The sequence below is a fragment of the Sus scrofa genome, chromosome X (assembly GCF_054392235.1).
Source record: "Sus scrofa isolate SSC_HxYL_T2T_F1_AM1 chromosome X, Sscrofa_HxYL_maternal_Yorkshire_Landrace_v2.0, whole genome shotgun sequence".
Classification (NCBI taxonomy): Eukaryota; Metazoa; Chordata; class Mammalia; order Artiodactyla; family Suidae; genus Sus; species Sus scrofa.
This window is the reverse complement of record NC_139401.1, coordinates 24,268,663-24,294,140: the sequence shown is the minus strand read 5'-3', so window position 1 is coordinate 24,294,140 and position 25,478 is coordinate 24,268,663. Positions and strand designations below refer to the sequence as shown.

The following is a 25,478-nucleotide window of genomic DNA, read 5'->3' as shown; positions in this document are numbered from 1 at the left end:
TCTCCCTTCCCTGGAGCATGTTTTCTTTCATTCTTCTTCTTTTGTGATCTGAGGTCCTCACTCTTCAGTAGTTTCTTACATACATGTGGAAGACTACGAAAACAAACCCAAATCCTTCCTTTTGCCCTCTATCTCGACCCTCCACCACTCATATCCTTGCTCAGGCCTCCTCTTCACGGCAGCTGTCATTCCTTGGCCATCTGCACTCTGACTTCTGTCCCACCTCCCGCACCTCTCAGATGCCCTTCGGACCACCCAAGCCAGCGGCCTTAGTTCAGTCCTTCTCTGGGCATAACGACCTTTCTTAGACGCTCTTGTCTTTGCTTCTATTTCTGGGACACTACTTGGACCTTCTCATTTTCCACTGGTCTCGCTGAGTACACCAGGGTTTTGCCACCAGGTTTCTCTCCCTTGGCCCTGCCCAGCCTCCTGTCTTGCCAGCCTCGGCTCTGTGCTCTACCTTCCATACGCCCTACACTCCAGGCACATGGAGTCCATCCTGGTTCCCAGGCATGCCCCTGCTTAGTACCTTTGCTCCAGCTGTTCTCTGAGTTTAGAATGCCCTTCCTCTGAGCTTCTTTGGCCCAGCTGAGAAGCCAGCCCAGACATCCAGACATGCCTTCTTTCCATGGGACATGATTCAGCACACTTCCTACCCTCCTCAGATGCAGACATTGTTTGCACATGGACCTCCTTTTCAGTTCCCTTCTCTTGGCATCCTGATTGTGTGTGTGTGTGTGTGTCTGCCTGCCTGCCTGTCTGTCTGTCTGTCTGTCTGTCTCTAGCTAGAGTGAAGTGCCACAGGCCATATTACATCCATCTTTGCATCCCCAGCACAGTCCTGGTGCATTTGTGGTGCTCCTTAAGTGTTGGCTGAATAAGAGAGTGCTTTTATAGAGTACAATGGGGAGGCAGCTTAAGATGGACGCCTTCTGTCATGTATGGAGAATGGAGCCATTTACCTAGGTAATTTAAGCCCACACTTCTGTCTTGTGGAATTGTTCATATTATTTAGATGCAAGGATGATATTTTGGCCTGAGTGATATGGATTTTTGTATCCATCTTAATTTGCTTTCCATTGGTATCTTGGCCTCTGAGTCCTTCACATGCCTTTTTATTGAAGGAGATGCTGATAACATACTAAATTACCGCAAACCATCTTAGCCTCACTGCCCAAGAAAATCTCAGTGGAAGATGGAGGGGCTCTCTATTTGACTTGTTTCAAAAATGACTGTGATCTGAATGAAAGATCTTCGAAATTATTTCTGTGAATTTGCATTTTTCTTGCTCTACCCGATAATAGGCAAGAACTCACAAATTAAAGGTGCTCTCTTGGGCAAACATGTAATGGAAAAATAGTCTCTGCTATACCCAACACTTGTCATTTTCCTGAGCTGAGGTTTTCAGTCAGTGTCACAGGGTTTCAAATAATCACCTAAGAATCAAAACAGTCATTGCTGGGATTTTTGAAATACCCAGCCTCCCCAGGCTATATCCATTTGGATTACCTAAAAAGACAGATGGGGCAAAGGTAATTACTTCTATCCTCTTAGAGGGTCAGATGACTCTCAAAATGGAGCTGTCCAAGGTGGAGGGAGCAGTATTGGCACCTGAATTCCTTAGCTTCTGCATCTGCTTTCCTTCATCAAACCACCTTCCGTAAACTTGACATAAGCCCGTTGCTGCCTGCGAATCTTGGAGCAAGGAAGAGTTTGAGGAAAGGATGGACTGGGTTTGGTGTTTTAGCTAAAAGTAGATGCAGAAGTAGATTTGTAATGGCGTCGTTTATTTTCTGTTTTACTTTCTACCATGCATCTCATCTGTAGGTACTCTAGGCCCATCTCTGCATACCTTCCTACATATATTAAATCAGTATCCAGCATGGTACAGATACTGTAGTTCAGTGAGTTACCATGTGCTTTACTTAGGGATTTCAAGAACTCTCATATACACCACATTATCTTTGAGCTGCCCCCATTGCTGGCACCTGCCATCCCCCCCCCATTCCTGGGGGCCACTAGAACTCTACCTTCCTTGGTCCCACCATCTCTCATCCTCAGCCTGCTGCTGCTAAGCCCTTTCCTGGCACTCAAGGACCTTCAGACTCTTAAGGTAGAATGGGCTTCTAGGGGTCTCTAACCCATTCTTCTGTCCCCCTTTGGCATTACTGCCAGCTCCTGATAGAACTGATGCTTGTACATCTGTGATGGAGAACTTCTTATCTCCCAAGGCAACCCCTTCCATCTCTGGGTGGTTTTCACTCTCATTGGTGAACACATGAATTGCGAAGTGCTTCCACAAGCCTGGAATTGTTGGAGGGAAAATGGGATACAGATAGGAGTACGATATAGCCCTCACCCTTGAGAGAGGAGAGCCAGATGTAAATAATTACACCAAAATATTATAAGTCTGCTCTACACAGCAGGCTGGGGAGGTGTGTCCGAAGGTGGAGTATATGCCGAAGTGCAGCACACTTGGAGAAAATCAACAGTGCTGATGCGGTAAAGGGTATGTGGAGGGGAGAGCAGAGAAGGAGACCAGCAGGATGAGTTTAGACTTAATTCTGTGTGTCACATGGAGCCGGAGGCCACTCTGAGGCAGGAGTGTGTGCCAGGAGCAGGTCTCTTGTGGGGGAAGGACCGCCTGGGTAGGGGGGCAAGAGTAATTTCTGTAACCAAACTTAGGTGCTCCCATTTCCACAGATGACAGAAAAAAACACTCTTGACATTTGAAATAATTTAGACTCTTCAAGGTTTGCACTTAGACTATGTGGTATCAACCTTTGGCCTTTGTCTCCTGGCGTGATCTAAGTATTGGCTTGGCTTGGGGTGGCAAGCTGGCTCTACAGACCTTTTTTATGAAATAACAAGACCCTCTCAGCCATCATCCCTGGCTGCCAGATCCCGTGGCTGTCCTGTGATACTCAGCCACCTCCTTCACCTGTTCCCCGCCATCTCCCCCTTTGGCCTGTCCTTGTCACAGCCTCTGCTGCGAGACTCCCTTCCCCATAACTCCAGGCGGCCACCAGAAGTCATGCTCATTTAAATCTCAGCTACCTTCAGCGTTCCTCGAGAGGGTCCCCGGGACGTGAAAAATGTCCTCCATAATCTACTGGAGGGCGGCGGGAGGGAGCCACATTAGGCCCCGTCTGACCTGCCCTCTGCAAGGCCTCCCCATTTCCTTCCCAAAGTTCCTCAGGGTAAAGAGGGTGCTGACCCCTATGCTCTCAGCTTTCAAAGGGGTCTCTTCTCTGCCCCTGTGCCTGGTCTTTGAAGCTGCATTGGGGCAAGAGACAGGTGCTGCTCATACCCTCTTGCTTCTGCTGCCCACCTCCTGATCCCTCTCTGGGCTTTTACCACAACCCCAGGAGGTGCTTTTCTTCTTCCTGGAGGGCAGGAAACTGCCTTATTGTGAATTTCATGTCTTTCCCCACTCCAGGGCTTATAGATCAACATGCTATACCCTGAGTCCATTCAGCTTCCGGTTCCTTATTTTATTTTTTATTAAATTTTTTTTATTTTGTATTTTTTGCTTTTTAGGGTCGCACCTGCGGCATATAGAAATTTCCAGGCTAGGGGTCGAATTGGAGCTACAGCTGCTGGCCTACACCATAGCAACAGCAATGCCAGATCCTTAACCCACTGAGCGAGGCCAGGGATTTGTACTGTCCTCTAAGAAAGGGTTCCCTTGGCCATCAGGAGCATTGGGTAAGAACGGGAGGCCTACCATTCCCAAATGCCAAGCTTGTTTGTAAGGAGTTCCAAGAAAGGAAACCCCATACACTTCAGGCTTGGAAGGCTGCTAAGAAATATGGTGGGGTGAGGATTGGTGGCTTGGAGAGGAGGAGTGGGGAGAGGAGACATTGGCTGACCTGCCAGTTACATAGTGATGGGTTATGACGTGGAGTGACTATTACTTTTTAAGTCTTTGTAAGATCTGAGCTGTGAGCAAGCTGCTCCTTTCCTAAAGAGGCCCTGAAAGGCCTGTCTAGACAGGTGCTTGTCAAGTGTAAACGTGTCTCCAGATCCCTGCAGAATCATTTTCAAATGCAGATTTGAGTTCAGTAGGTCTGGTGGGACCTGAGATCCCCATTCTAATGAGCTCCCAGGTTGTTAGCAACAGCAAGTTCATAAGCCTCACTTAGCCTTTTTTTTAAGGTCCACACTCGTGGCATATGGAGGTTCCCTGCCTAGGGGTCAAATTGGAGCTATAGCTGCCAGCCTATACCACAGCCATAGCAACTCAGGATCTGAGTCTCCCACAGCTCACAGCAGTGCTGGATCATTAACCCATTGAGCAAGGCCAGGAGTCAAACCCACAACCTCATGGTTACTAGTAGGATTCATTTCCACTCAGCCACAATGGGAACTCCCATAAACCTCACTTAATAATAGTAAGAATCTAGACCAGGGGTTCTGGTTCTCCCAGGGTTACCCCCAGGGGACACTGAATCAGCATTTCCTGCAGTGACAGTTCTTCAGATGCCTTGTAGAGGAGGAACAAGCATTTGCTGGAGGTTTTATTTCTGGGTGAGCTGCCTCTAGTGAGTTAAGAAGAAGTTGTTCTCCTGATTTTAGGGAGTAAAACCTCAAGTTCTAGCAGTTAGCAGAAACAGGTCCAGTGTTTTTCTAACTCTAAGCAACTCATCCTAAAAGAACCACTTTATTTTGCTCAAGATTTTGTGGGACACATTTCAGCAAGGGCTTGGCTGGGTGGTTCTTGCTTAGGGTCTCTCAGATGGTGGCAGTCAGATGCTGGCTGGGGCTGCCTTCATCTGAAGGCCCAATTGGGCTGGAGGTCTCGATGGTGCACTTGATTGGCACGCAGTGGATGCTGGCTGTGGAAAGGGAGCTCAGTTGGGGTTTACACTGGAGCACCTACCTTTGGCCTCTCTGCAGCCTGGAGGTTGGGTTCCAAGAGTATGCCTCCCAAGAGGAGGCAGTTGGAGAGCAAACAACTTCAATAGAAGCCGCCAGGCTTTTTCTGACATAGCCTTGGAAGTCATCCAGCCTCATTTATACCATATTCTATTTGTTATAAACCAGTCACTAAGGCCAGCTCATATTCCCAAGGACAGAAACTGTGTCCATCTTTAATCCATCTTATTTCCCATCTCCAAATTGAAGAGTCAGGTAATATTTTACTTGCCCTGGGAGCACAGGCATAAGACATATGTGTGGCTTTGCATATGCATGGGGCCCCTCTTTGTGGTCCATTGCTCTACTCTGCCGATTCCTCAGCAAGAGAGAGCCATGGGAGAAATCTGTTTGGGGCCAGATTGAGAAAGCCAGAGTGTTCATCATAAGAGAAAGATGCTTAGAAATGGCATAAGCATCCACCTTTGGCTTTTATACTTGAACGGAGCTTTATTCTGAAAGGCAGATATCACTTTAAATAAAACCAGACATCTCAAGGGCATGATTTAAACTTTATAGCCCCCTGCTCTGCTTGTCAGAACTACATGGCAAAATTCTCCAGCAAAGCTGGGTGGAAAGATGGAGCTTAAATTAAGTAGACTGGAAGGTCCACATTACTCATCATCATTCTAATATTGCCTACTACTGTTGAAAATTTCCTTCATTAACATGTGCTTTGCTGCTTCTTAAAATAGCTCCATAACCAAATGCCGCAATTCTGAAAAGCATGATAAAAAAGGTTCTCTGATCATGCTCATTACTGAATATTTTTAGCAGAGCAATAATTAGGATTTGGAGGAAGCCGGCTGACTCATTATGTCAGCAGAGGGCTTGGCTTCCTTCAGAGACCTACCTCCCAACCAGCCAAAGCAAATCTCTCCCCAACCCTAACTTTTGGTTCTTCAGCCACAGAGACCTCACCCTGTGGCTTCAAGGAAAGGGTGAGCTCATGTCCCCAGGGTCAAAGTGACTTGCTAACTTCAATGGCTAGGAAATCTCCCTAACATCTCAGCAGACAGGAGCTTTGGGTGATACACTTGCCTGCTGAAAGACGGGTCATACTTATTGCCAGAAAGCTCTCTGCTGCTCCATCAAGGTGGGGGTATTGTCTCAGGCCCCCTAGCTTGGGACTCCACCCCGACGCAGTTGGGTCAGTGCAGGGGGGTACCGTTTATATCCCTGCGTGTAGGTGTTTGCATCCTCTGCCTTCTATGTAGTTTTCTGTTTGAGTCCACATTCTTAGAAGGTGCTGAAAGAAGTTTCTGGCCTAGTGGCAAACCCCAGCTCTGCCCTCTGAGCCACAGACTATTTGAAACTGGATGCTTTGGAGTTCCCTGGTGGCCTAATGGGTTAAGGATCCAGTGTTATCACTGCTGTGGCTCAGGTCACTGTTATGGGAAGGGTTTGATCCCTGGCCAGGGGCCCGGCCCCTCCCCTACCCTGCAAAGAAATTGAATGCTCTGTCTGTAACAGCAGTGCCACCCTGCTGCTGATACTGTGAATGTACGCTGCATACCATGGCCAAAGAAAGCACCAAAGGGATACCCTGCTCGGGGCTAGAAGACTGAAAAATGCACCAGTGTCCATAGAATCAGAGAGAACTGGATTTGGAAAAGCACTTAGAGATGAATATTCATCTAGTCATTCATCCAACAAATATTCCTGGGGCCTGCTTGTCACCCAGTGCTGAGAATATAAGACAGGAGTTCTTCCTTCCCTCATGCAGCCTAGAGTCAAGTGAGGAAGGCAGTTAGGGAACAGGTTCTCTTGGAATATTTGAAGAAGGGGTTCCTGTTGTGGCTCAGAGTGTTAAGAACCTGACATAGTGTCTGAGAGGATGCAGGTTCCATGCCTGGCCTTGCTCAGTGGGTTAAGGATCTGGCATTGCCACAAGCTGCGGAATAAGTCACAGATGCACCTTGGATTCAGCATTGCTGTGGCTGTGATATAGACCGGCAGCTGCAGCTCCTACTGGACCTTTAGCCTGGGAGCTTCGTATGCCACAGGTGTGGCCCTAAAAAGGAAAAAGGGGGAAAAAAGGAGCAGTGGACCACAGGAGAGAATAACAAGCAGGAAGACCCAGGCTGGGGTTTAAGAGATGTTCTTGAGGAAGTGATGGTAAAGATGAAACCCAGTGGATGACCAAGAGCTAACCAGGTGGAAAGAGGGAGGGGATGGAGGCCAGCCCCCGCCGGACCCTTAAGTCTGGTGTGGCTGGGCCAAGGCAGGGCCAGCCTTTCGTTCAGCTCCATAGAAAACAATGAGAATGGAGCCTGCTGTAGCTATGCGGCATGGCGGCCTTGGCTTAGGGAGTGAAGGGGCAAGAGGGTCTGAGATGAGACTGGAGAAGAGCACGGGGAAGAGAGAAGGCAAGCAGCTTCAGAGTCAAGTTAAGGATTTGACTCTATATACAGAGGACACTAGAAAGCCAATGAAGGATGCTGAGCAAGTATCTGACTTACATTTTGAAAGTTTGCTCTGTTGCTCTTGCTACTATTTGGAGAATAAGATTGAAGGGACAGAAAAATGATATCTCTGGACTGGTTTTGAGGCTCTTGCTGAGGCATCTTGAACAATATGGTGTAATGTTGGTTAAATGGAAGATGGAGAAAAGTGGGTGAAGTGGGGAGACATTTAGGAAGTAGATTGGTGAGTAGAAGGGTGTCGATGGGATGTAGGGAGTGGGGGAGAGGGAAGTGGCAGAGATGAAGCCAAGTCATCTTGTCTGGCGATCTCATTCCTCACCTTTGGAGACTGAGGTTAAGTAACTTGCCTTCTGAGGCTTGAGTGACTTGCCCAAGTCTACAAATGGAGGACCTGGCACCCCTGCCCCTGGGCTCTGTCCATCATGTCGTCTCATGTCTGATGTCTCTGACCGAGTGACCATTATCATGTTGGATAGAAAGATCTCAACTGCCAACACGTGATTTCAGTTGACAGCAGAAGTGCAAGCATAAACCAGATTCTTGTCTTTGATGACATTTGTGACTTCTTTCTCACCCTGTATTGGAACACCTAAATATATCTTGAGGACTTTAAGGAAGTTCTATGAGATGAAAGGGTCTTTGAGTGGTAATACCACCATTCAGAGTACACTATTCTTGGATAAAATCATCTAGCACCCACAGGCATGTCTTTAGACAACAAAAATAGTACACTCCTTTTCTTATCCTTCACTATAATGTGCCGCAGAACTCCCGGGGGAAGAAGGGGAGTTGCCATGATCTGAATAATTTCTTGACTCGGTTGTTATGCTCCATTCACTTACGCATTTAATTTGCACTGAGCTGGGTGCTCGTGACAGTGACAGTCAAGGCATAATCCATGCTTTTAGAATGTTCCCTTTCTACCAGGAGATGGATATCTAAAGTACTTTTGTTAATGGAAGACAGCTTATATTCTCAGGGTTTTGGATTCTGCCTGGTGATGTCAGGAAAGGTCTACCGGAGGCATGGCCTTGAAGCTGGACCCTGTAGGATGAAGAGCAGGTCTACAGCTGATGTGGCAGAGAAGGGGGATCCCGGGAAGCAAAGAAGGGCTGGGCGTGAGCAAATGCTAGGAGCCGGGTGAGCACATGGTGCATCTAGGGAACGGTTCCAGGATGACAAACAGTGTGAATGGCACTGAGCCTGGCAGAGTCAGTGAGGGCCAGATGCAAAGGCCCTACTGACACACCTAAGAGCTGCCACTTTGTCCTGGAAAGGAGGGCCACTCAAGCACATGGGTCACCTGAGGCCATCTTAGTTGTTTTTCTTTATCTCGTCTTTCCTGTTCGAACAGGAATGTTTGTTCCAACGCAGAGAACAGAAGGCATCTCAACATCAGACATCATCACCAGAATTGTCCGTGACTATGATGTTTATGCCCGACGCAACCTCCAGAGAGGGTACACAGCCAAGGAACTGAATGTCAGCTTTATAAATGTAAGTGCGTCACCTTGTACCCTCCAAGGACCAGCACATCACACTACTGCTGCCACTGTTTATTGATCACCTTATACACCACTCGGTGTTCTTGATGTTTTACATTTATTGCCTCATTCAGTCTACATGAAGAGCCCAATGACATAGTATTAGCCCCATTTTATAGACGGAGAAACCAGTGTCCAGAGGAGTCACATGAGAGGACCAAGGCACACAGGCAGTGAGGGAGCCTCCCGTCTTCTAAAGGAGCTACCTCGCTTCCCTCTCCTCACCCCACCTTCCCCCTTTAGAGTCCTCAGACTTGTGGGAAGAGTTTCTGCAAGATGTGCCCTCAGGGAAGGTGAGACTTAAGTCTCTTCTGCTTAAGGGGAAGGAAGGAGGGAAAGGCAGTGAAAAGCTAAACCCAGAGAAAATGCTTTCTTGTTTTAATGTTTTACAATTTTTCATTTTATTAAGGCCTTATGGATGCTCATTAGAAACCTTAACGGCCATTTTATTATTATTATTGTCCAGAGAAATTATAGCTGCTTAAATAAAGCCCAAAGTCTTTGGCTTCCTTTTGTATTTCTGCTGTATTGTTCCCACAGAGCTGCTGTTAGTTTAATAATAGTGCAACTATTAAAACAATCTTTAAGGCAAGCAAAACAAGCTGTTAAAAAGCAAAGAGGGCAGCCCAGTAGCCGGAGGTGATGTTAAAAGTCCAGGCAAATACAGGTGTCCAGACTCAGTAAATATAGCATTTCCATCCCCCAGAATAGACGCTGTATTTTCCAAGAGTGAGTTTTTTCTACAGAACTAGATGCTTGTAATTATGTGCAGCCACAATTATCCAGCAGCCTACACAAATCGATCAGTAGTGCCTTCAAAATGAGGACGGGTTCATTAATCGTAAATCAGTGATTATGAGTTGTCCTCGCGAGGCGGGGAGTGTTGGAAGTCCAGGCTCCATGGTTTCATACAGACTGGGGAACCGAAGGGAAAATGTCAGGTTCAAGTGGCACCAGAACAGGCAAGCTGAAAAGAATTCAGTCACAAGGATTATTTAGTATCTTATAGAGAATAAAGCCCTGGTTATTTCAATAAATTAAACTGTCTGTTCTGGGAGTTCCCGTCGTGGCGCAGTGGTTAACGAATCCGACTAGGAACCATGAGGTTGCGGGTTCGGTCCCTGCCCTTGCTCAGTGGGTTAACGATCCGGCGTTGCCGTGAGCTGTGGTGTAGGTTGCAGACGCGGCTCGGATCCCGCGTTGCTGTGGCTCTGGCGTAGGCCGGTGGCTACAGCTCCGATTCAACCCCTAGCCTGGGAACCTCCATATGCCGCGGGAGCGGCCCAAGAAATAGCAACAACAACAACAAAAGACAAAAGACAAAAAAAAAAAAAAAAAAAAAAAAAAAAAAAAAAAAAACAAAGTAATAAAAAAAAAAAAAAAAAAAAAAAAAAAAAAAAACTGTCTGTTCTTTTAAATTGAATTCAGTCACCCATCCAAGCATGTCGAGCCATTTCCAAAAGTTATTGCTCACGCGCTTTAAACGGCCTTTAGATAAGCCACTTAGCTCAAGGAACCGTGTAGTCAGTGTGGCTGCGCCCGCTGCCTTTCTGTGACAACAAACCTGGCCGCAGCTCAGAGCTAAAATCAAATGTGGGGGATGGGCATGTCAGCAAATGACAGAACCTTCACGGTGGTGGCAGGCACCCAACGGGGGGCAGGCACCCAGTCCAAGTCCCTCTATTTAGCAATGAGGAAAGCTGAGCTCAGAGAGAGGATCTGGCTAAGGTCCCTCTAACAAAGTAGAGGCGGAGGCGGTAGCAACTGCACAGCCTTTGGATTCCCAGTCCAGTGTTCATTCTTGCATCCGAGCCGCTCCTGAGAGCTGTATATAAGCACGTGTTGTCTATAGCTGGGTGGCAGCATGTACAGCTCACACCTCACCTGAGTCTGCAGTAAGGTTTGTAAAGTTTACATCAGGGAATCTTGACCCAGTTTTTTAACTCTGTACATGGCTCAAAAAAAAATTCTGAAATATGAAATGAACTTCAGTTCCATAGAGTGAAGAAAAGTGATAAAACTTATTACCCTTTCAGGAGAAAATGTACTATGATATCATAGAGAAAAAGACCTTTTGTTTCTTTTGGGGGGATATTTTTGTATTTTTCGCCTATTTATTTTATTAATTATAGTTGATTTACAATGTTGTACCAATTTCTGCTGTACAACAAAGTGAATCAGTTATATGTGTGTGTGTGTGTGTGTGTGTGTGTGTGTGTACACACATGTATACACACACACACACATTCTTTTTTTACATTCTTTTCCATCATGGTCTATCCCAAGAGATTGGATATAGTTCCCTGTGCTGTACAGTGGGACTTGACTGCTTATTGATTCTAAATGTAATAGTTTGCATCTACTAACCCCATACTCCCAGTCCATCCCCCTTGGCAACCACAAGTCTGTTCTCTGTGTCTGTGAGTCTGTTTCTGTTTTGTAGATAGGTGTATTTATGCCATATCTTAGATTCCACATTTAAGTGATATACGGTATTTGTCTTTCTCTTTCTGACTGACTTAGTATGAGAATCTGTAGCTCCATCCATGTTGCTATAGGTGACATTATTTCATTCTTTTCTATGGCTAATATTCCATTATATATTTGTACCATATCTTCCTAATTCACTCATCTGTCAATGGACATTTAGGTTGTTTCCATGTCTTGGCTATTGTGAATAGTGCTGCTATGCACATATGGGTGCATGTGTCTTTTTGAATTGTAGATTTGTCCAGCTTTATGCCCAGGGGAAGGATTGATAGATCTTATGGTAATTCTATGTTTAGTTTTCTGAGGAACCTCCATACTGTTTTCCCTAGTGCTTGTACCAATTTACATTCCCACCAACAGGGTAGGAGGGGTCCCTTTTCTCCACACCCTTTCCAGCATTTGTTCTTTGTAGACTTTTTGATGATAGCCATTATGACTGGTGATACTTCATTATAGTTTTGAGTCTCATTTCTCTAATAATTAGTGATGTTAATCATTTTTTCATGTGCCAACTGGCCATCTACATGTCTTCTTTAGAGAAATGTCTATTTAGGTCTTCCACCCATTTTTTAATTGGGTTGTTTTTTCATTGTTCAGTTGTATGAGTTGTTTTTATATTTTGGAGGTTTCATCCTTGTCAGTTGTATTGTTTGCAGCTATTTTCTCCCATTCTGTAGATTGTCTTTTTATGATTTCCTTTGCTGTGCAAAAACTTGTACGTTTGATTAGGTTCCATTTGTTTATTTTTGTTTTGACTTCTATTGTCTTGGGAGACTGACCTAATAAAACATTTGTATACGATTTATGTCAGAGAATGTTTTGCCTTTGTTCTCTTCTAGGAGTTTTATGGTGTCATGTCTTGTGTTTGAGTCTTTAAGCCATTTAGAGTTTATTTTTGCGCATGGTATGAGGGTGTGTTCTCATTTCATTGATTTACATGCATCTGTCCAATTTTCCCAGCACCACTTGCTGAAGAGACCGAAAGACCCTTTGTTTCATGTTATTTTCATGGTTTTGATACCACTCTCATCAGGTAATGTGATTAAATGCCTGTGCTGCTTAACAGTAATGATACAGCCAACACACACTGAGTTTTTACTAAATGCCAGGCTTTGTGTGCCAAGCACTCTACAGCATTATCTCATCTAATTGTTACAGCAACCCTATAGGAAAGGGATGCTAATTATCCCCATTTTACAAATGAGAAAACTGAGGTTTAGAGGTGACATGTGACTTGACCAACATATGATGCCTTTCAGGCACATAAGTATAGCAATGCTGCATAAAGTCTATAAGAACAAAATCCCAGTCCAGAGAAGCTATCAGAACAAAAGCTTTCTTTGTCATCAAGGAAACTGATGCAGTTCAGTTAGCTTAATGGGAAATATGACAACAAAAATTTTAGTATAACACATGGGCTGTGAGGCCCAGCCAGTGGCCCACTTATGTCAACCAATACTGGTTTTAACAATGTCCCAGTAAAACAGAGAACTCATGCACCTCTGAGTGGCCATTCTATTTATAATTCATATTTTTTCTAAGCCTCAGAAGAATTGAGGGGATATGTTTGCTCAGTATCTATCCATAATAAAGAGCAAACACATACTTTTGGTTCTTGTCTTACAAAAGCGAATTCAACTCTGATATCTACAAGAAAGAGAACATTAAAACCACTTGTACTGCACTGTACACATCCAATTAGACTAATGAGAAATAACTTCTTACAAGAGAATGTACCTTCCTGTCAATCCAGCCCTTGGGAAATATCAGCATCCTGATTCTTCTAGTTAAGAACACTCAGGGGTGGAAATACATATAACCATTCTGTGAATGTCTGATCTCTCCCATGCACTCTTGGATAAATCTATTTCTTTCTCCTTTAACTTTGACCAGGAGAAGAAGTACCGCTTCCAAAACCAGGTAGACAAGATGAAGGAAAAGGTCAAAAACGTGGAGGAAAGATCAAAGGAATTTGTTAACAGAGTGGAAGAAAAGAGTCATGATTTAATTCAAAAGTGGGAAGAGAAGTCAAGGGAATTCATTGGCAACTTCCTAGAACTCTTTGGGCCTGATGGAGCATGGGTATGTAATTATTTCACTTGGCCCCGCAATTGTGGGTGTTTTCAATTTATCTTCCTTTCCAAGGACTACTCCAGGGTGTCCCTTATCGCAGTCCAATGTTGTGACCTTCACTTTAAGCATCAGCCCAAATGACTTCAAGTCCATGTCACTTCCTTATTTAGTTTCTGCTTTTCCTTTCAATATGGCGCCCAGTAGTGCCCAAAGCCAGCACTGGTCTCTATTTCTATTTCTTGCCCAGAGTTTGAAGCCATTTGGTAGTGAATATCTACTATCACACAGGTTGGTTCTGTAGCTCATCCCAGTCTCCCATTTGGAGATGATGCACAGCTTGGGATAAGGGTGAAGTGGGTTAGTGGCATCATGGAACTTGTGTTGTAAGACAGGCTAAAGGCTCTTGGATCAACCAGAGGAGGAGGATGCAAAAGAAATGTAGCTGTCTTAGTCAGCTCTTGTTTTCATGAACTCCTCTTTCATTGGTTGGAAGAGAGAAAAGAGGTGGGATTTGGCCCTGTGTCTGTGCCCATCATGTCCTGATTCCCCACCCCCCTTTCCATGGCATTTATATGCTTGGAAAGGTGTAAAGGTCTTAGGGGACTGAGGCCATGATCTGCATCTTAAAACTGAGACAGAAAATGTAGATAGGGTCTCTTGCCTAAATTCTATACAGAACTCTGAGTGAAAATTATGGAAAGGGGAAAGAAAATTCTGGGAACCACCTCATACTCCATTGGTATTTCTATTGTACATGCACTTCCAAAGTAAATAACCAGTATTATCAGCAGAATTAATCAGGGTTCTATGAAGGAGAGTTTTAAAGCTAACTTTCCTTTTAGAACAAAGAGGAATGATTTCATTGGATTTCCCTGATTTGAAGTAGCCTAGATTTCCTATTATGACATGAGAAGTCTATAACAAAATCCACTTTGGCTTAATTATTTTATTGATGGGTTGTCACTGCTGCCTCTCTGCTCATTTGAGCTGGTTCATTATAGGATTATCTAAGAGTAAAACACTCAATTATTAACAGAAAAAGAACAATGTTTGAGAAGTTAGAAGAGATGCTTTGCTCAAAGCCTAGCAGCCTCTAAGTGATTATAGAGGTGGCTGTTGTAGGCCAACCATGTCCTGTTGGCTGAGTCTGAGAAGGATGGAGGGTTTGGAAGGGGCTACTTGAGCCCTCAATGACTCCTAGAAAGAGCTTGCAGGAGTGGAGGAGCCAAGGGTTGGGTTCCTTTTCATTTTCCCTGCGTTTCAGCTCAGATCACTTTAATCATGGGACATAAATTATATCCCTGTAGATGTAAGCACAGACTCTGAGATTCCATGGTCACTGTAAAAGCCTGAAATTTCTCATTAATCTTGTGTGTACTTTAATAGTTTACATTTTTCACAAATAATTTTCAGGCTCTGAGGAAATAACTACTAGTTTTTTAAACCATGCAGGTGTTCATTTGCTTACAGGCATTCAGAAGTGTGTCTCTGCTGATGTCGACCTCAAGGGTATGGATGTTTTCTCTTCCTGGAGTAAACAAAGGCAGGAATGGGATGTAATTTCATAGCACCTTGACAGACTCTAGTCATTTCAGGCTCCCGGTGAAGGAGAAATAGTAGCTGGAATTGTTCTAGCAGAATTTGGTGACAGTGAACTGAGGTGATTTTTAAGAAATGAAACCCAGCTAAGAGACTGGAGGTTTTTCTTTTTAAAACTTGCTATTAGTGTCAAAACTGTTATTAACATTAATTTACCATATCAGCCAGACTTAGACGTTACTTTTTTTCTGTTGACATTAAAAGTACAGGAATAGTTACAAGGATGTTAAACGCCAAGATAAGTAATTTGCTTTTCATGAATATGCTATTATTATAATAATTCTTTATTTGTGGATTTGGGACTGGAACTCATTTCTTAAAATAGAGGATCTGTATTACCTGCCAATATAGTGCTGATACAAATAACCCAAACTTGGAAAGGTACAAAAGAGAATGATTTACGGTACAAAATTTGGTACAACAGGTTTAACATGTAGCTGATAGTGGGTATTTCATAAGTGTTTCTAGATTGAATCGATGTGTGATGAGGACCTATTCACAGAAACCTTCTAGCATCTGTGAAGGATACAGTGAGGCCTAAATCCTTCAGGTCTATGTTCATCTATATTATCTATCTTCTCTGTGGTTATCTGTACATTTATATTGACAGCTCAGTATATACCTGTAGCCTTTTATTGCTTATGTTGCTGGACAGGGCCGGGTTACAACTTAGTGTTTGGTGGATCAGATTCAGTAGGCAGACTTGGTTTGCTTGACCCTCAACAATGTTTAAAATTTTCTTTTAAGGGGGGGGGGGCATGAACTTTCCAGTTTCCTGTGTCCATACCATTCCCCATTATTCCTTGCTGCCACCTTCTCTAACCTGATTTACAGATGGTATGGAATCTTTAAGTCTCCCCCAAGTGACCTCATGTTTGATAGCAAGAACGAAAATATAAAATTCAAGACCTTACATTCCATCTCTGAGTGGAAGGTGGTGGTGGTGGTGACGTTATCGTCTAGAAGTTGTACAGCAGGTTAAACTCTTTTTCCATAGACATTGTATGACTATTCATTTTAACCACATAAGAAGGCAGGATTTATAGCCATGTTATACGTAAAGAAACAAAGGTCTAGAAAATTTGTGATCCTTTCCTATGGGTCTCAGAGGAGTTTGGAGGATGGAGCCTGGGGCCAAGCCTCTTAGTGAAGGCTAGCACCAATCCTTCATGATAGGAATGTCCATGGGAACACACTGCTTCACGTTCCTTTGGTCAGGGCGTGGCACTGTGGAGAAACTGGGGTCTACCACACCCCTCCTCTGAGGCTTTGTGGTAAAGCCAGTTGCCCAGGCCAGGTCATCTAGATTCAGGACAGGGACTGTCAGGTTTCTTCCTAAGCAAGAAGAAATCGTGGTGTCCCTGGCTGTATTCATTATTAGAGTGTAACAGATTACCCCCAAACTTAGTGATTAAAAACATTTATTCTCTCACATAGTTTCTGAAGGTCAGGAAGCAGCTTACCTGGATGGTAATGACTCGGGGTCTTGTTATGAAGTTGGCAGTCAAGATTTCAGCTGGAGCTACAGTCGTTTGGGGCTGGAGGATCCTCTTCCACACTCACTCACATGACTCTTGACTGGATACCTCACCATGTGGGTCTTTCTACAAGGCTGCCCAAGTGTCCTCACAACATGGCACCTGGCTTCCTCCAGAGTGAAAGAAAGTACACACACAAAAAAAGCTATGGTCTTTTATTACCTAACATCAGAAGTGACAAAGCATCATCACTTCTACCATATTCTATTGGCCGCACAGACAAATCCTGCACAGACAAATACCTAACATCAGAAGTGACAAAGCATCATCACTTCTACCATATTCTATTGGCCGCACAGACAAGTGACAAAGCATCATCACTTCTACCATATTCTATTGGCCGCACAGACACAGACAAGTGTCCTTCCAAATATTTTGGAAGGACACTTCGCAAGGATGTGAATACCAGGAGGTGGGAGCTATTACTGGGGGCCATCTTTGTAGCTGGCTACCATAGTTGCCTTTGAGAATATGAAGCAAGCAATCTACTTTTCAATTGCTGTAATAGATTATCTGTTTCCATTTATTCATTCCGACTGGTGGATTGTCAGGGCCTAACGTGTTAATTTTCAAACTTATCACCTACCACTTACCTATTTGCTTGATTCTTGTAACTAGGTGTTTGGTTTTTGGGTTTTGTTGTTGTTGTTGTTTTTGGAGTATACTTGATTTACAAAGTTGTGTTCATTTTAGGCATACAGCAAAGAGATTCATTTATCCATCTACACATATCCATTCTTTTTTCAGATTATTTTCCCATATAAGTTACTGCAGAATATTGAGTAGAGTGCCCTGTGCTATACAGTAGGTCCCTGTTGGTTGTCTATTTATATATAGTACTGTGTATATGTTAATCCCAGCCTCCTAATGTATTCCTCCCCCACTCCCATGTTTCCTCTTTGGTAGTCATAATTTTGTTTTTTACATCTGTGAGTTTCTGTTTTATAAATAAGTTGTTTTGTACTCTTTTTTTAATTAGATTCCACATATAAGTGATCTTAAATGATATTTCTCTTTCTCTTACTTCACTCAGTATGATAAGCTCTAGGTCCATGTTATTGCAAATGGCATTATTTTGTTCATTTTTATGTCTGAATAATATGCCATTGGTATATATGTAGCACATCTCCTTGATCCATTCCTCTATCAATGGACATTTAGATTGTTTCCGAGTCTTGGGTTGTGAACAGTGCTGCAGTGAACGTTGGGGTGCATGTATCTTTTTGAATTATGGTTTTCTCTGGATATATGCCCATGAGTGGGATCGCTGGATCATATGGTAGTTCTATTTTTTTTGAAGACCCTCCATACTGTTCTCCATAGTGGTTGTACTAATTTTCTTCCCACTAACAGTGTAGGAGGGTTCCTTTTTCTTCACACCCTCTCCAGCATTTGTCGTTGTAGACTTTTTGATGATGGCCATTGTAACTGGTGTGTGGTGATACCTCATTGTGGTTTGATTTGCATTTCTCTAATAATTAGTGATATTGAGCATCTGTTCATGTGCTTTTTGGCCATCTCTGTGTCTTCTTTGGAGAAATGTCTGTTTAGATCGTCTCCTTTTTGCTTAGGTTTTTTTTAATATACAAAGCTGTATGAGATATTTGTATATTTTGGAGATTATCCCCTTGTTGGTCCCTTCATTTGCAATGATTTTCTCCCATTCTGTGTGTTGTCTTTTCAGTCGTTTATGATTTCCTTTGCTTTGCAAAAGCTTTTAAGTTTAATTAGGTCTCATTTGTTAAAAATACTCTAGGCAGTGGATCCAAAAAGATATTGCTGAGATTTATGTGGAAGAGTGTTCTGCCCGTGTTTTCCTATAAGAGTTTTACAGTATCCAGCCTTATGTTTAGGTCTTTAATCCATTTTGAGTTTATTTTTGTGGGTCGTGTTAGAGGATGTGCTCATTTCATTCTTTTACATGTAGCTGTCTAGTTTTCCCAACACCACTTATTGAAGAGACTGTCTTTTCTTCATTGTATATTCTTGCCTCCTCTTTGCCCTAGTTTTTGTTGCTTCTGCCACCAAGGGGATCAATGATTAGTTGACCATAGGTACATGGATATCTTGCAACTAGTTTTGACTCCTACTCATAACAGAGACTGTTACCCAACCAGAGCTGCAAAGGTAAGCCATCCCAACAATGAGTTGGTGTTACCTTTCTTTGGAGGATGTGTTTCTGAAAGATAGACAGTCTCAAGGGAGAGATTCTAAAGGAACTAAATTTTGAAGCTTTTGTTGTTCATTTCCAAGATATTGAGGGCCAAGGAGCCAGAATCAGGGCATGTGAATTCCTAGGGAAACTTTGTCTTTCTGTGAATAAGGTCTATTAGCTTATCTTCATAGCTACAGCCTGAGGGGCAGGCTTTTAATTAAACATATACCTAAGGTCTGACTGTAATCCTCTCCAGAGCCCTGGGAGGGCAGGTACCATCTGCATGTTCTTCTGCCACACTCCACAGTGGTGGTCTCTCCTGGAGGGGAGCTTGTGTACACAGTCTGGTGCCCTAGTTTTTGTTGCTTCTGCCACCAAGGGGATCCCTCTCAGTGGTCTAGCTTTGCCAGCAGGGCTTACATTCCTGGGCCCCATGGGACTATAACAGAGAGACAGTTCTTGGCTTCCTACCACCCCATAGGGCCCTGTGCAAACAGTAGACCGAAATATACCCTGAGTCTTTTTATGAAAGTAATCTGTTTGCCCCTTAGGCCGTAGCTCCTGGATAAGCAGACTTCTGGTTTAGCATAAATCTAGGACCTACTAAGGTGTACTCTGAAGACAAAGGCCAGTTGATGCCATCTCTGTGCTCTCCTGCCTCATACTAGGTTGCCAGTAGCTACTATAAAGGAACTCATACACTGATCTGGTGCCCTGATTGCTATGACTGCCACCCAGGAGGCACACTTAGATGCATGGCTCTGGTGAACAGCAGAACTTACACTTGTAGTTCCACAGTACTGTATGTATTTGTCTATTTTAAAAGCTGCTTCCTGAGTGTCCAGCTTCCAATCAGCCTGAATCTAGGGGCTGACATATCTTGGCACCATCTCAGGCACTAAAAATAAAATGGGGTTCTTGGACAATGCCAACGGTTTGAGGGACAATCAAGAGCCAGGGCAGGATTGAACAATAAACTTCATCTCCTGCATGAAGCTACTCCTGCAAGACTGGGAGAGGTAGCTATTTTGTCTCATGCATAGAAATCAATTCAGTGTCAAGCAAAATTTTAAAACCAAGGAACATGTTCCAATGAAAGAACAAGGTAAAACCTCAAAAAAAGTCCTTAATGAAACAAAGATAAGTGATTTACCTGATCAAGAGTTCAAAATAATGGTCATAAACATGCTCATGGAACTTAGGAGAAGAATGGATGAACCCAGTGATAACTTCAACACAGAGACAGAAAATTTTAAAAAGTACCAAAGAGAAATCACAGAGCTGTTAATATGCAGTAACTGAGCTGAAAAACACACCAGAGGTATTCAATATCAGATTAGATTAATCAGAAGAAAAGATCAGTGAATATGGAGACAGGTCAGTGGAACTCACCCAGTCAGAGCAGTAAAAAGAGAAAAGAATGAAAAAAATTGACAGCTGCTTAAGGAACTTATGGAACAATGTCAAGCCAACCAATATTCATATTATAGGGGTCCCAATAGGAGAAGCAAGAGAGAAGGAGGCAGAAAACTTATTTGAAGAAATAATGGCTAAAAACTTAACCTATCCTTAGGAAGGAAACAAGATCCAGATCCAGGAATCCAAGAGCATTCCAGATAAGATGAACCAAAAGAGACCTATACCAAGATATATTATAAATATCAAAAATTAAAGACAAGAAGAGTATCTTAAAAGCAGCAAGAGAATAACAACTTGTCATCTGCAGATTAAAACTATAAAACTATCAGCAGATTTTTTTTTTAAAGAGAAACTTTGCAGGCCAGAAGGGAATGGAATCATATATTCAAAGTGCTGAAAGAAAAAAACTTCCAACCAAGAATACTCTCTTAGGTGAAGCTGTCATTCAGAATTGAAGGAGAGAAAGTTTTTCAGACAAGCAAAAGCTAAAGGAACTCATCACCATGAAACCAGCCTTATAAGAAATATTAGAGGGATATTTTTAAACTGAAAAGAAAGGGTGCTGATTAGTAACAGGAAAACATATAAAGTATAAATCTCAGTGGTAAAGGTAAATATGTAGCAAAACTTAGAATAATGTTCTAAAAGTGATGGATTAGTCACTTATAAAGCTAGTATGAAGGTTAAGACAAAGAAATAAAAATAACTGTAAATACAGTAATTAAGGGGTACGTGAGATTAAAAGATGTAAAAGGTAACATAAAAGGTGTAATCCGGCGTAGGTTGGGAGGGAGAGTAAAGATGTAGAGCTTTAGAATGTGTTCAAACTTAAGTTTTTATCCACTTGAAACAGACTGTTACACATTGTTATGTGTAATAGTAACTACAAAGCAAAAACCTATAGTAGATAGACAGAAGATAAAGGAATCTAAACAAAGATTTAAAATCAAAAATATTTTTCCAAAGAAGATCATCAAATCACAAAGAGCAAGAGAGCAGAAAGAAATCAATTAACAAAATGGCAAGAGGTACATACCTATTGATAAATACTTGAAATAAAAATGATTTAAATTCTCCAATTAAAAGTGAGTGTCTGAATGGATAAAAAAGGCACACCTCTATGCCATTTACAAGAGACTCACTTCATATGTAAGGACACACACCTAAGAGAAGGGATGGGAAAAGATACTCCATTATTCTATGCATGTGGAAACCAAAAGAAAGCCAGAGGTAACTATACTTTTTATCAGACAAAATAGACTTTAAAACAAAAGCTGCAGTAAGAGACAAGGGCATGGTATAATGATCCAGAGGTCAACTGAACAAGAGGATGTAACACTTACCAATATTGATGCACCCAACATAGGAACACCTAGATATATATTAACAGAACTCAAAAAAGACAGACAATAATACAATAATACTATTGTAGGGGACTTCAATACATTATTTTCACCAATGTATAGATCATCCAGATAGAAAGTCAATATAGAAATTGACTAAAAGTCAATATAGAAATTCAGCCTTAAATGACATATCAGATGTAGTTGATATATACAGAACATTCCATCTAAAAGCAATAGAATAGGAGTTCCTGTTGTGGCTCAGTAGGTTAAAAATCTGACATAGTGTCCATGAAGATGTGGTTTGATCCCTGGCATTGCTCAGTGGGTTAAGGATCTGGCATTGTGCCACAAGCCGTGGCATAGGTCACAGGATGCAGCTCAGATCTGGCATTGCTATGGCTGTGGCACAGACTGGAAGCTGTGGCTCCAATTCGACCTCTAGCTTGGGAATTTCCACATGATGCAGGCGTGGCCCTAAAAATTAAAATAATAATGATAAAAGCAGTAGAATATACATTCTTCTCAAGTGTACATGGAACATTCTCTAAGATAGACATGTCACAAAACAAGTCTTACATTTAAGAGTGAAATCATATCAAGCACTTTTCTTACCATGATGGTATGAAACCAGAAATCAGTTACAAGGAGAAAACTAGAAAGTTCACAAATATGTGGAAATTAAACAGCATTCTACTGAACAACCATTGAGTCAAAGAGATATCAGAAGTCAAAAAATACCTTGAGGCAAACAAAAATGGAAATACAACACACCCAAACTTTTGGGATAAAGAAAAATCAGTTCTCAGAGGTAAGTTCATATTAATAAATGCCTTCATCAAGAAACAACAATAAAACCTCAAACAACTAACTTTACATTTTAAGGTATTAGAAAGGGTGACAGAAGAAGTCCAGAGGAAGGAAATAAAGATCAGAACTGAAAAAAATAGAGGCTTAAAAGACAGTAGATAAGATCAATGAAACTAACAGCTGATTCTCTGAAAACAAACAAAATTGATGACCCTTAAGCTAGACTCATCATGAAAGAGGACTCAAATCAACCAAATTACAAGTCAAAAAGGAGACACTGCAATTGATACCACAGAAATACAAGAGACTACTATAAACAGTTATGTAACAACAAATTTGAAAACCTAGAAGAAATGGATAAATTCCTAGAAACATACAACCTACTTAGACTGAATCATGAAGAAATAGAGAATCCGAACAGAACAATTTACTAGTAAGGAGATTGAATCAGTAAATCCAAAACCTCCCAACAAAAATTCCAGAACCAGATGGCTTTACTGGTGAATTCTCTCCAACATCTAAAGAATACTAATCATTCTCAGTCTGCCAGAAAAAAAAGGAAGAGGAGGGAACACTTCCAGACTCATTTTACAAGGCCTGCATTACCCTAGTATCAAAACAAGACAAGGATGCCATAAGAAAAGAAAATTATAGGCACTATCCCTGATGAACATTGATGCAGAAGTGCTCAACAAAATATTGGCAAACGAAATTCAACAATACATTAAAGGGATCTTATACTATGATCAAGTGGGGTTTAGTCCAGGGCCCCAAGGGTGTTTCAACATCCATAAGTCAATGTGTCTCACACACCACTTTTAACAAAACGAAGGGTTAAAAACTATATGCATCATAGAAAAAGCATTTGAAAAAAATTCAACATCCATTTATGATAAAAACTCTCAACAAAGTGGGTAGAGAGGGGAATGTAGCTCAACATAATAAAGCCAAATATGAAAAGCACAGAGCTGACCTTATACTCAATGGTGAAATCTGAAAGCTTTTCCTCTAAGATCAGGAACAAGATAAGGATGTTCCTCTTCTCACTTTTATTTAATGTAGTGTTGAAAGTCCTATCCATAGCCATTAGGCAAGAAAAAGAAAAAGACATCTAAATTGGAAAGGACAAATTGTCACTATTTGCAGAAGACATATATAAGAAACCCTGAAGACTCTACAAAAAAACTGTTAGAACTAATAAATTCAGTAAAGTTGTAGGATACAAAAATCAATATACAAACTTGCATTTCTATACACTAATAAAAATGATCAGATGTAAATGGACAACAATCCCCTTTAGAAGTGCATCAAAAAGAATAAAATGTATAGGAATAAATTTTACCCAGCAGCTGAAAGACCCATACAGTGAAAACTGTAAGATGTGGATGAAAGAAATTGAAGATACAAATAAATGGAAATATATTCTGTACTCATGGATTGGAAGAATATTGTGAAAATGCCCATACTACCCAAAACAATCTATAGATTCAATGCACTCTATCAAAATTCCAAGGGCATTTTTCACAAAAATACAACAAAAAAATCCTAAAATTTTAATGGAACTACTAAAAACCCCGAGTAGCCAAAGCAATCTTGGGAGAAAAAAGGTCAAAGCAGGAGATATCATGCACCCTAATCTCACACTATATTGCAAAATGATAGTAATCAAAACAGTATGGTACTGGCATAAAAACAACATATAGATCAATGGAACAGAATATGGAGTCCAGAAATAAACACATGCATATATGGTCAATTTATGACAAAGGATCCAAGAATATACAGTGGAGAAAAAAACAGTCTCTTCAATAATGATGTTAGGAAAACTGGATAGCAACATGCAAAGAAAATGAACTGGATCACTCTTACACCATACACAAAAAGCTAACTCAAAATGGATTAAAGAGTTTAGCACAATACCTGAAGCCATAAATCTCCCAGAAGAAAAGATTGGGTGGTAAGCTCCTTGGCATTGGTCCTGGCAGTGATTTTTTTGGATTTGACACCGAAAGCAAAGGCATTAAAAGTAAAAATAAACAAGTGGGACTACATCAGTGTACAAAGCTTCTGTATAGCAACAGAAAGCAATGAAGTGAAAAAGCAAACCACTAAATGGAAGAAAATATTTGCAACTTATATATATGATCATGGGTTAATATCTAGAATATATATTTAAGAACTCATACAACTCAAAACAAAACAGAACCCCCAAAACAACTTATGATCCAGCAAAATGAGCTCACAGATATAGAGAGCAGATTGGTGGTTGCCAAAGGTAGAGGGTAGGGAGTGTGCAAAATGGGTCAAGGGGATCAAAGCTACAAAGGTATATACTTCCAGTCATAATCCCTGGGGATTTAATGTGCAGGATGCTAACAAAAAATGTGCAGCATGCTCAAAGTAACTTTCACATATGCCAGAGTATAATTAAGAGTAGATCTTGAAAATTCTCATCACAGGAGTTTCTATCTAGAATATATATTTAAGAACTCATACAACTCAAAACAAAACAGAACCCCCAAAACAACTTATGATCCAGCAAAATGAGCTCCCAGATATAGAGAGCAGATTGGTGGTTGCCAAAGGTAGAGGGTAGGGAGTGTGCAAAATGGGTCAAGGGGATCAAAGCTACAAAGGTATATACTTCCAGTCATAATCCCTGGGGATTTAATGTGCAGGATGCTAACAAAAAATGTGCAGCATGCTCAAAGTAACTTTCACATATGCCAGAGTATAATTAAGAGTAGATCTTGAAAATTCTCATCACAGGAGTTTCCACTGTGGCTCAGTGGGTCAAGAACCTGACATAGTGTCCATGATGACGCTGGTTTGATCCCCAGCTAGGCTCAGTGGGTCAAGGAACTGGCAGTGCTGCAACTTGCAGTGTAGGTCACAGATGTGACTTGGATCCAGTGTTGCTGTGGCACAGGCCTGCAGCTGCAGCTCTGATTTGACCCCTAGCCCATACACCGCAGGCATAGCCGTAGAAAGAAAAAAAAATTATCGTCACAGAAAAAAAATTTGCAACCATGTAAGGTAACAGATATTAACTAGACTTATTGTGATCATTTCACTATATCTGTGTATCTCAAATCATTATGTTGTACACCTAAAACTAATATGTCATTTCTACCTCAAAAAATATAAACATGGAGTTCCCGTCG

At 41.9% G+C, this 25,478-nt stretch overlaps 1 protein-coding gene and 1 long non-coding RNA gene across 10 annotated transcripts in view; one reads left to right on the top strand and one right to left on the bottom strand.

Moving 5' to 3' along the window:
- The window catches only part of PCYT1B (phosphate cytidylyltransferase 1B, choline), a 137,461-nt gene that overhangs the window by 97,660 nt on the left and 14,323 nt on the right, over nucleotides 1-25,478 (top strand). For 7 of the 9 annotated variants that reach the window (XM_005673506.4, XM_021080540.2, XM_013986017.3 and 4 more), the window contains 2 exons: nucleotides 8,698-8,840; nucleotides 13,271-13,459. In XM_005673506.4, coding sequence (XP_005673563.1) covers nucleotides 8,698-8,840; nucleotides 13,271-13,459 — 332 coding nt within the window. The remainder of the gene's footprint in view (nucleotides 1-8,697; nucleotides 8,841-13,270; nucleotides 13,460-25,478) is intronic. The other 2 variants (XM_085006791.1, XM_085006790.1) reach the window with 1 other exon arrangement.
- The window catches only part of LOC106506925 (uncharacterized), a 33,250-nt gene continuing 17,028 nt past the window's right edge, over nucleotides 9,257-25,478 (bottom strand). Inside the window, exons 3-4 of the long non-coding RNA XR_001302577.3 lie at nucleotides 16,513-16,697; nucleotides 9,257-9,854 (exon numbers count right to left, since the gene is read on the bottom strand). This is a non-coding gene — a long non-coding RNA (uncharacterized LOC106506925). The remainder of the gene's footprint in view (nucleotides 9,855-16,512; nucleotides 16,698-25,478) is intronic.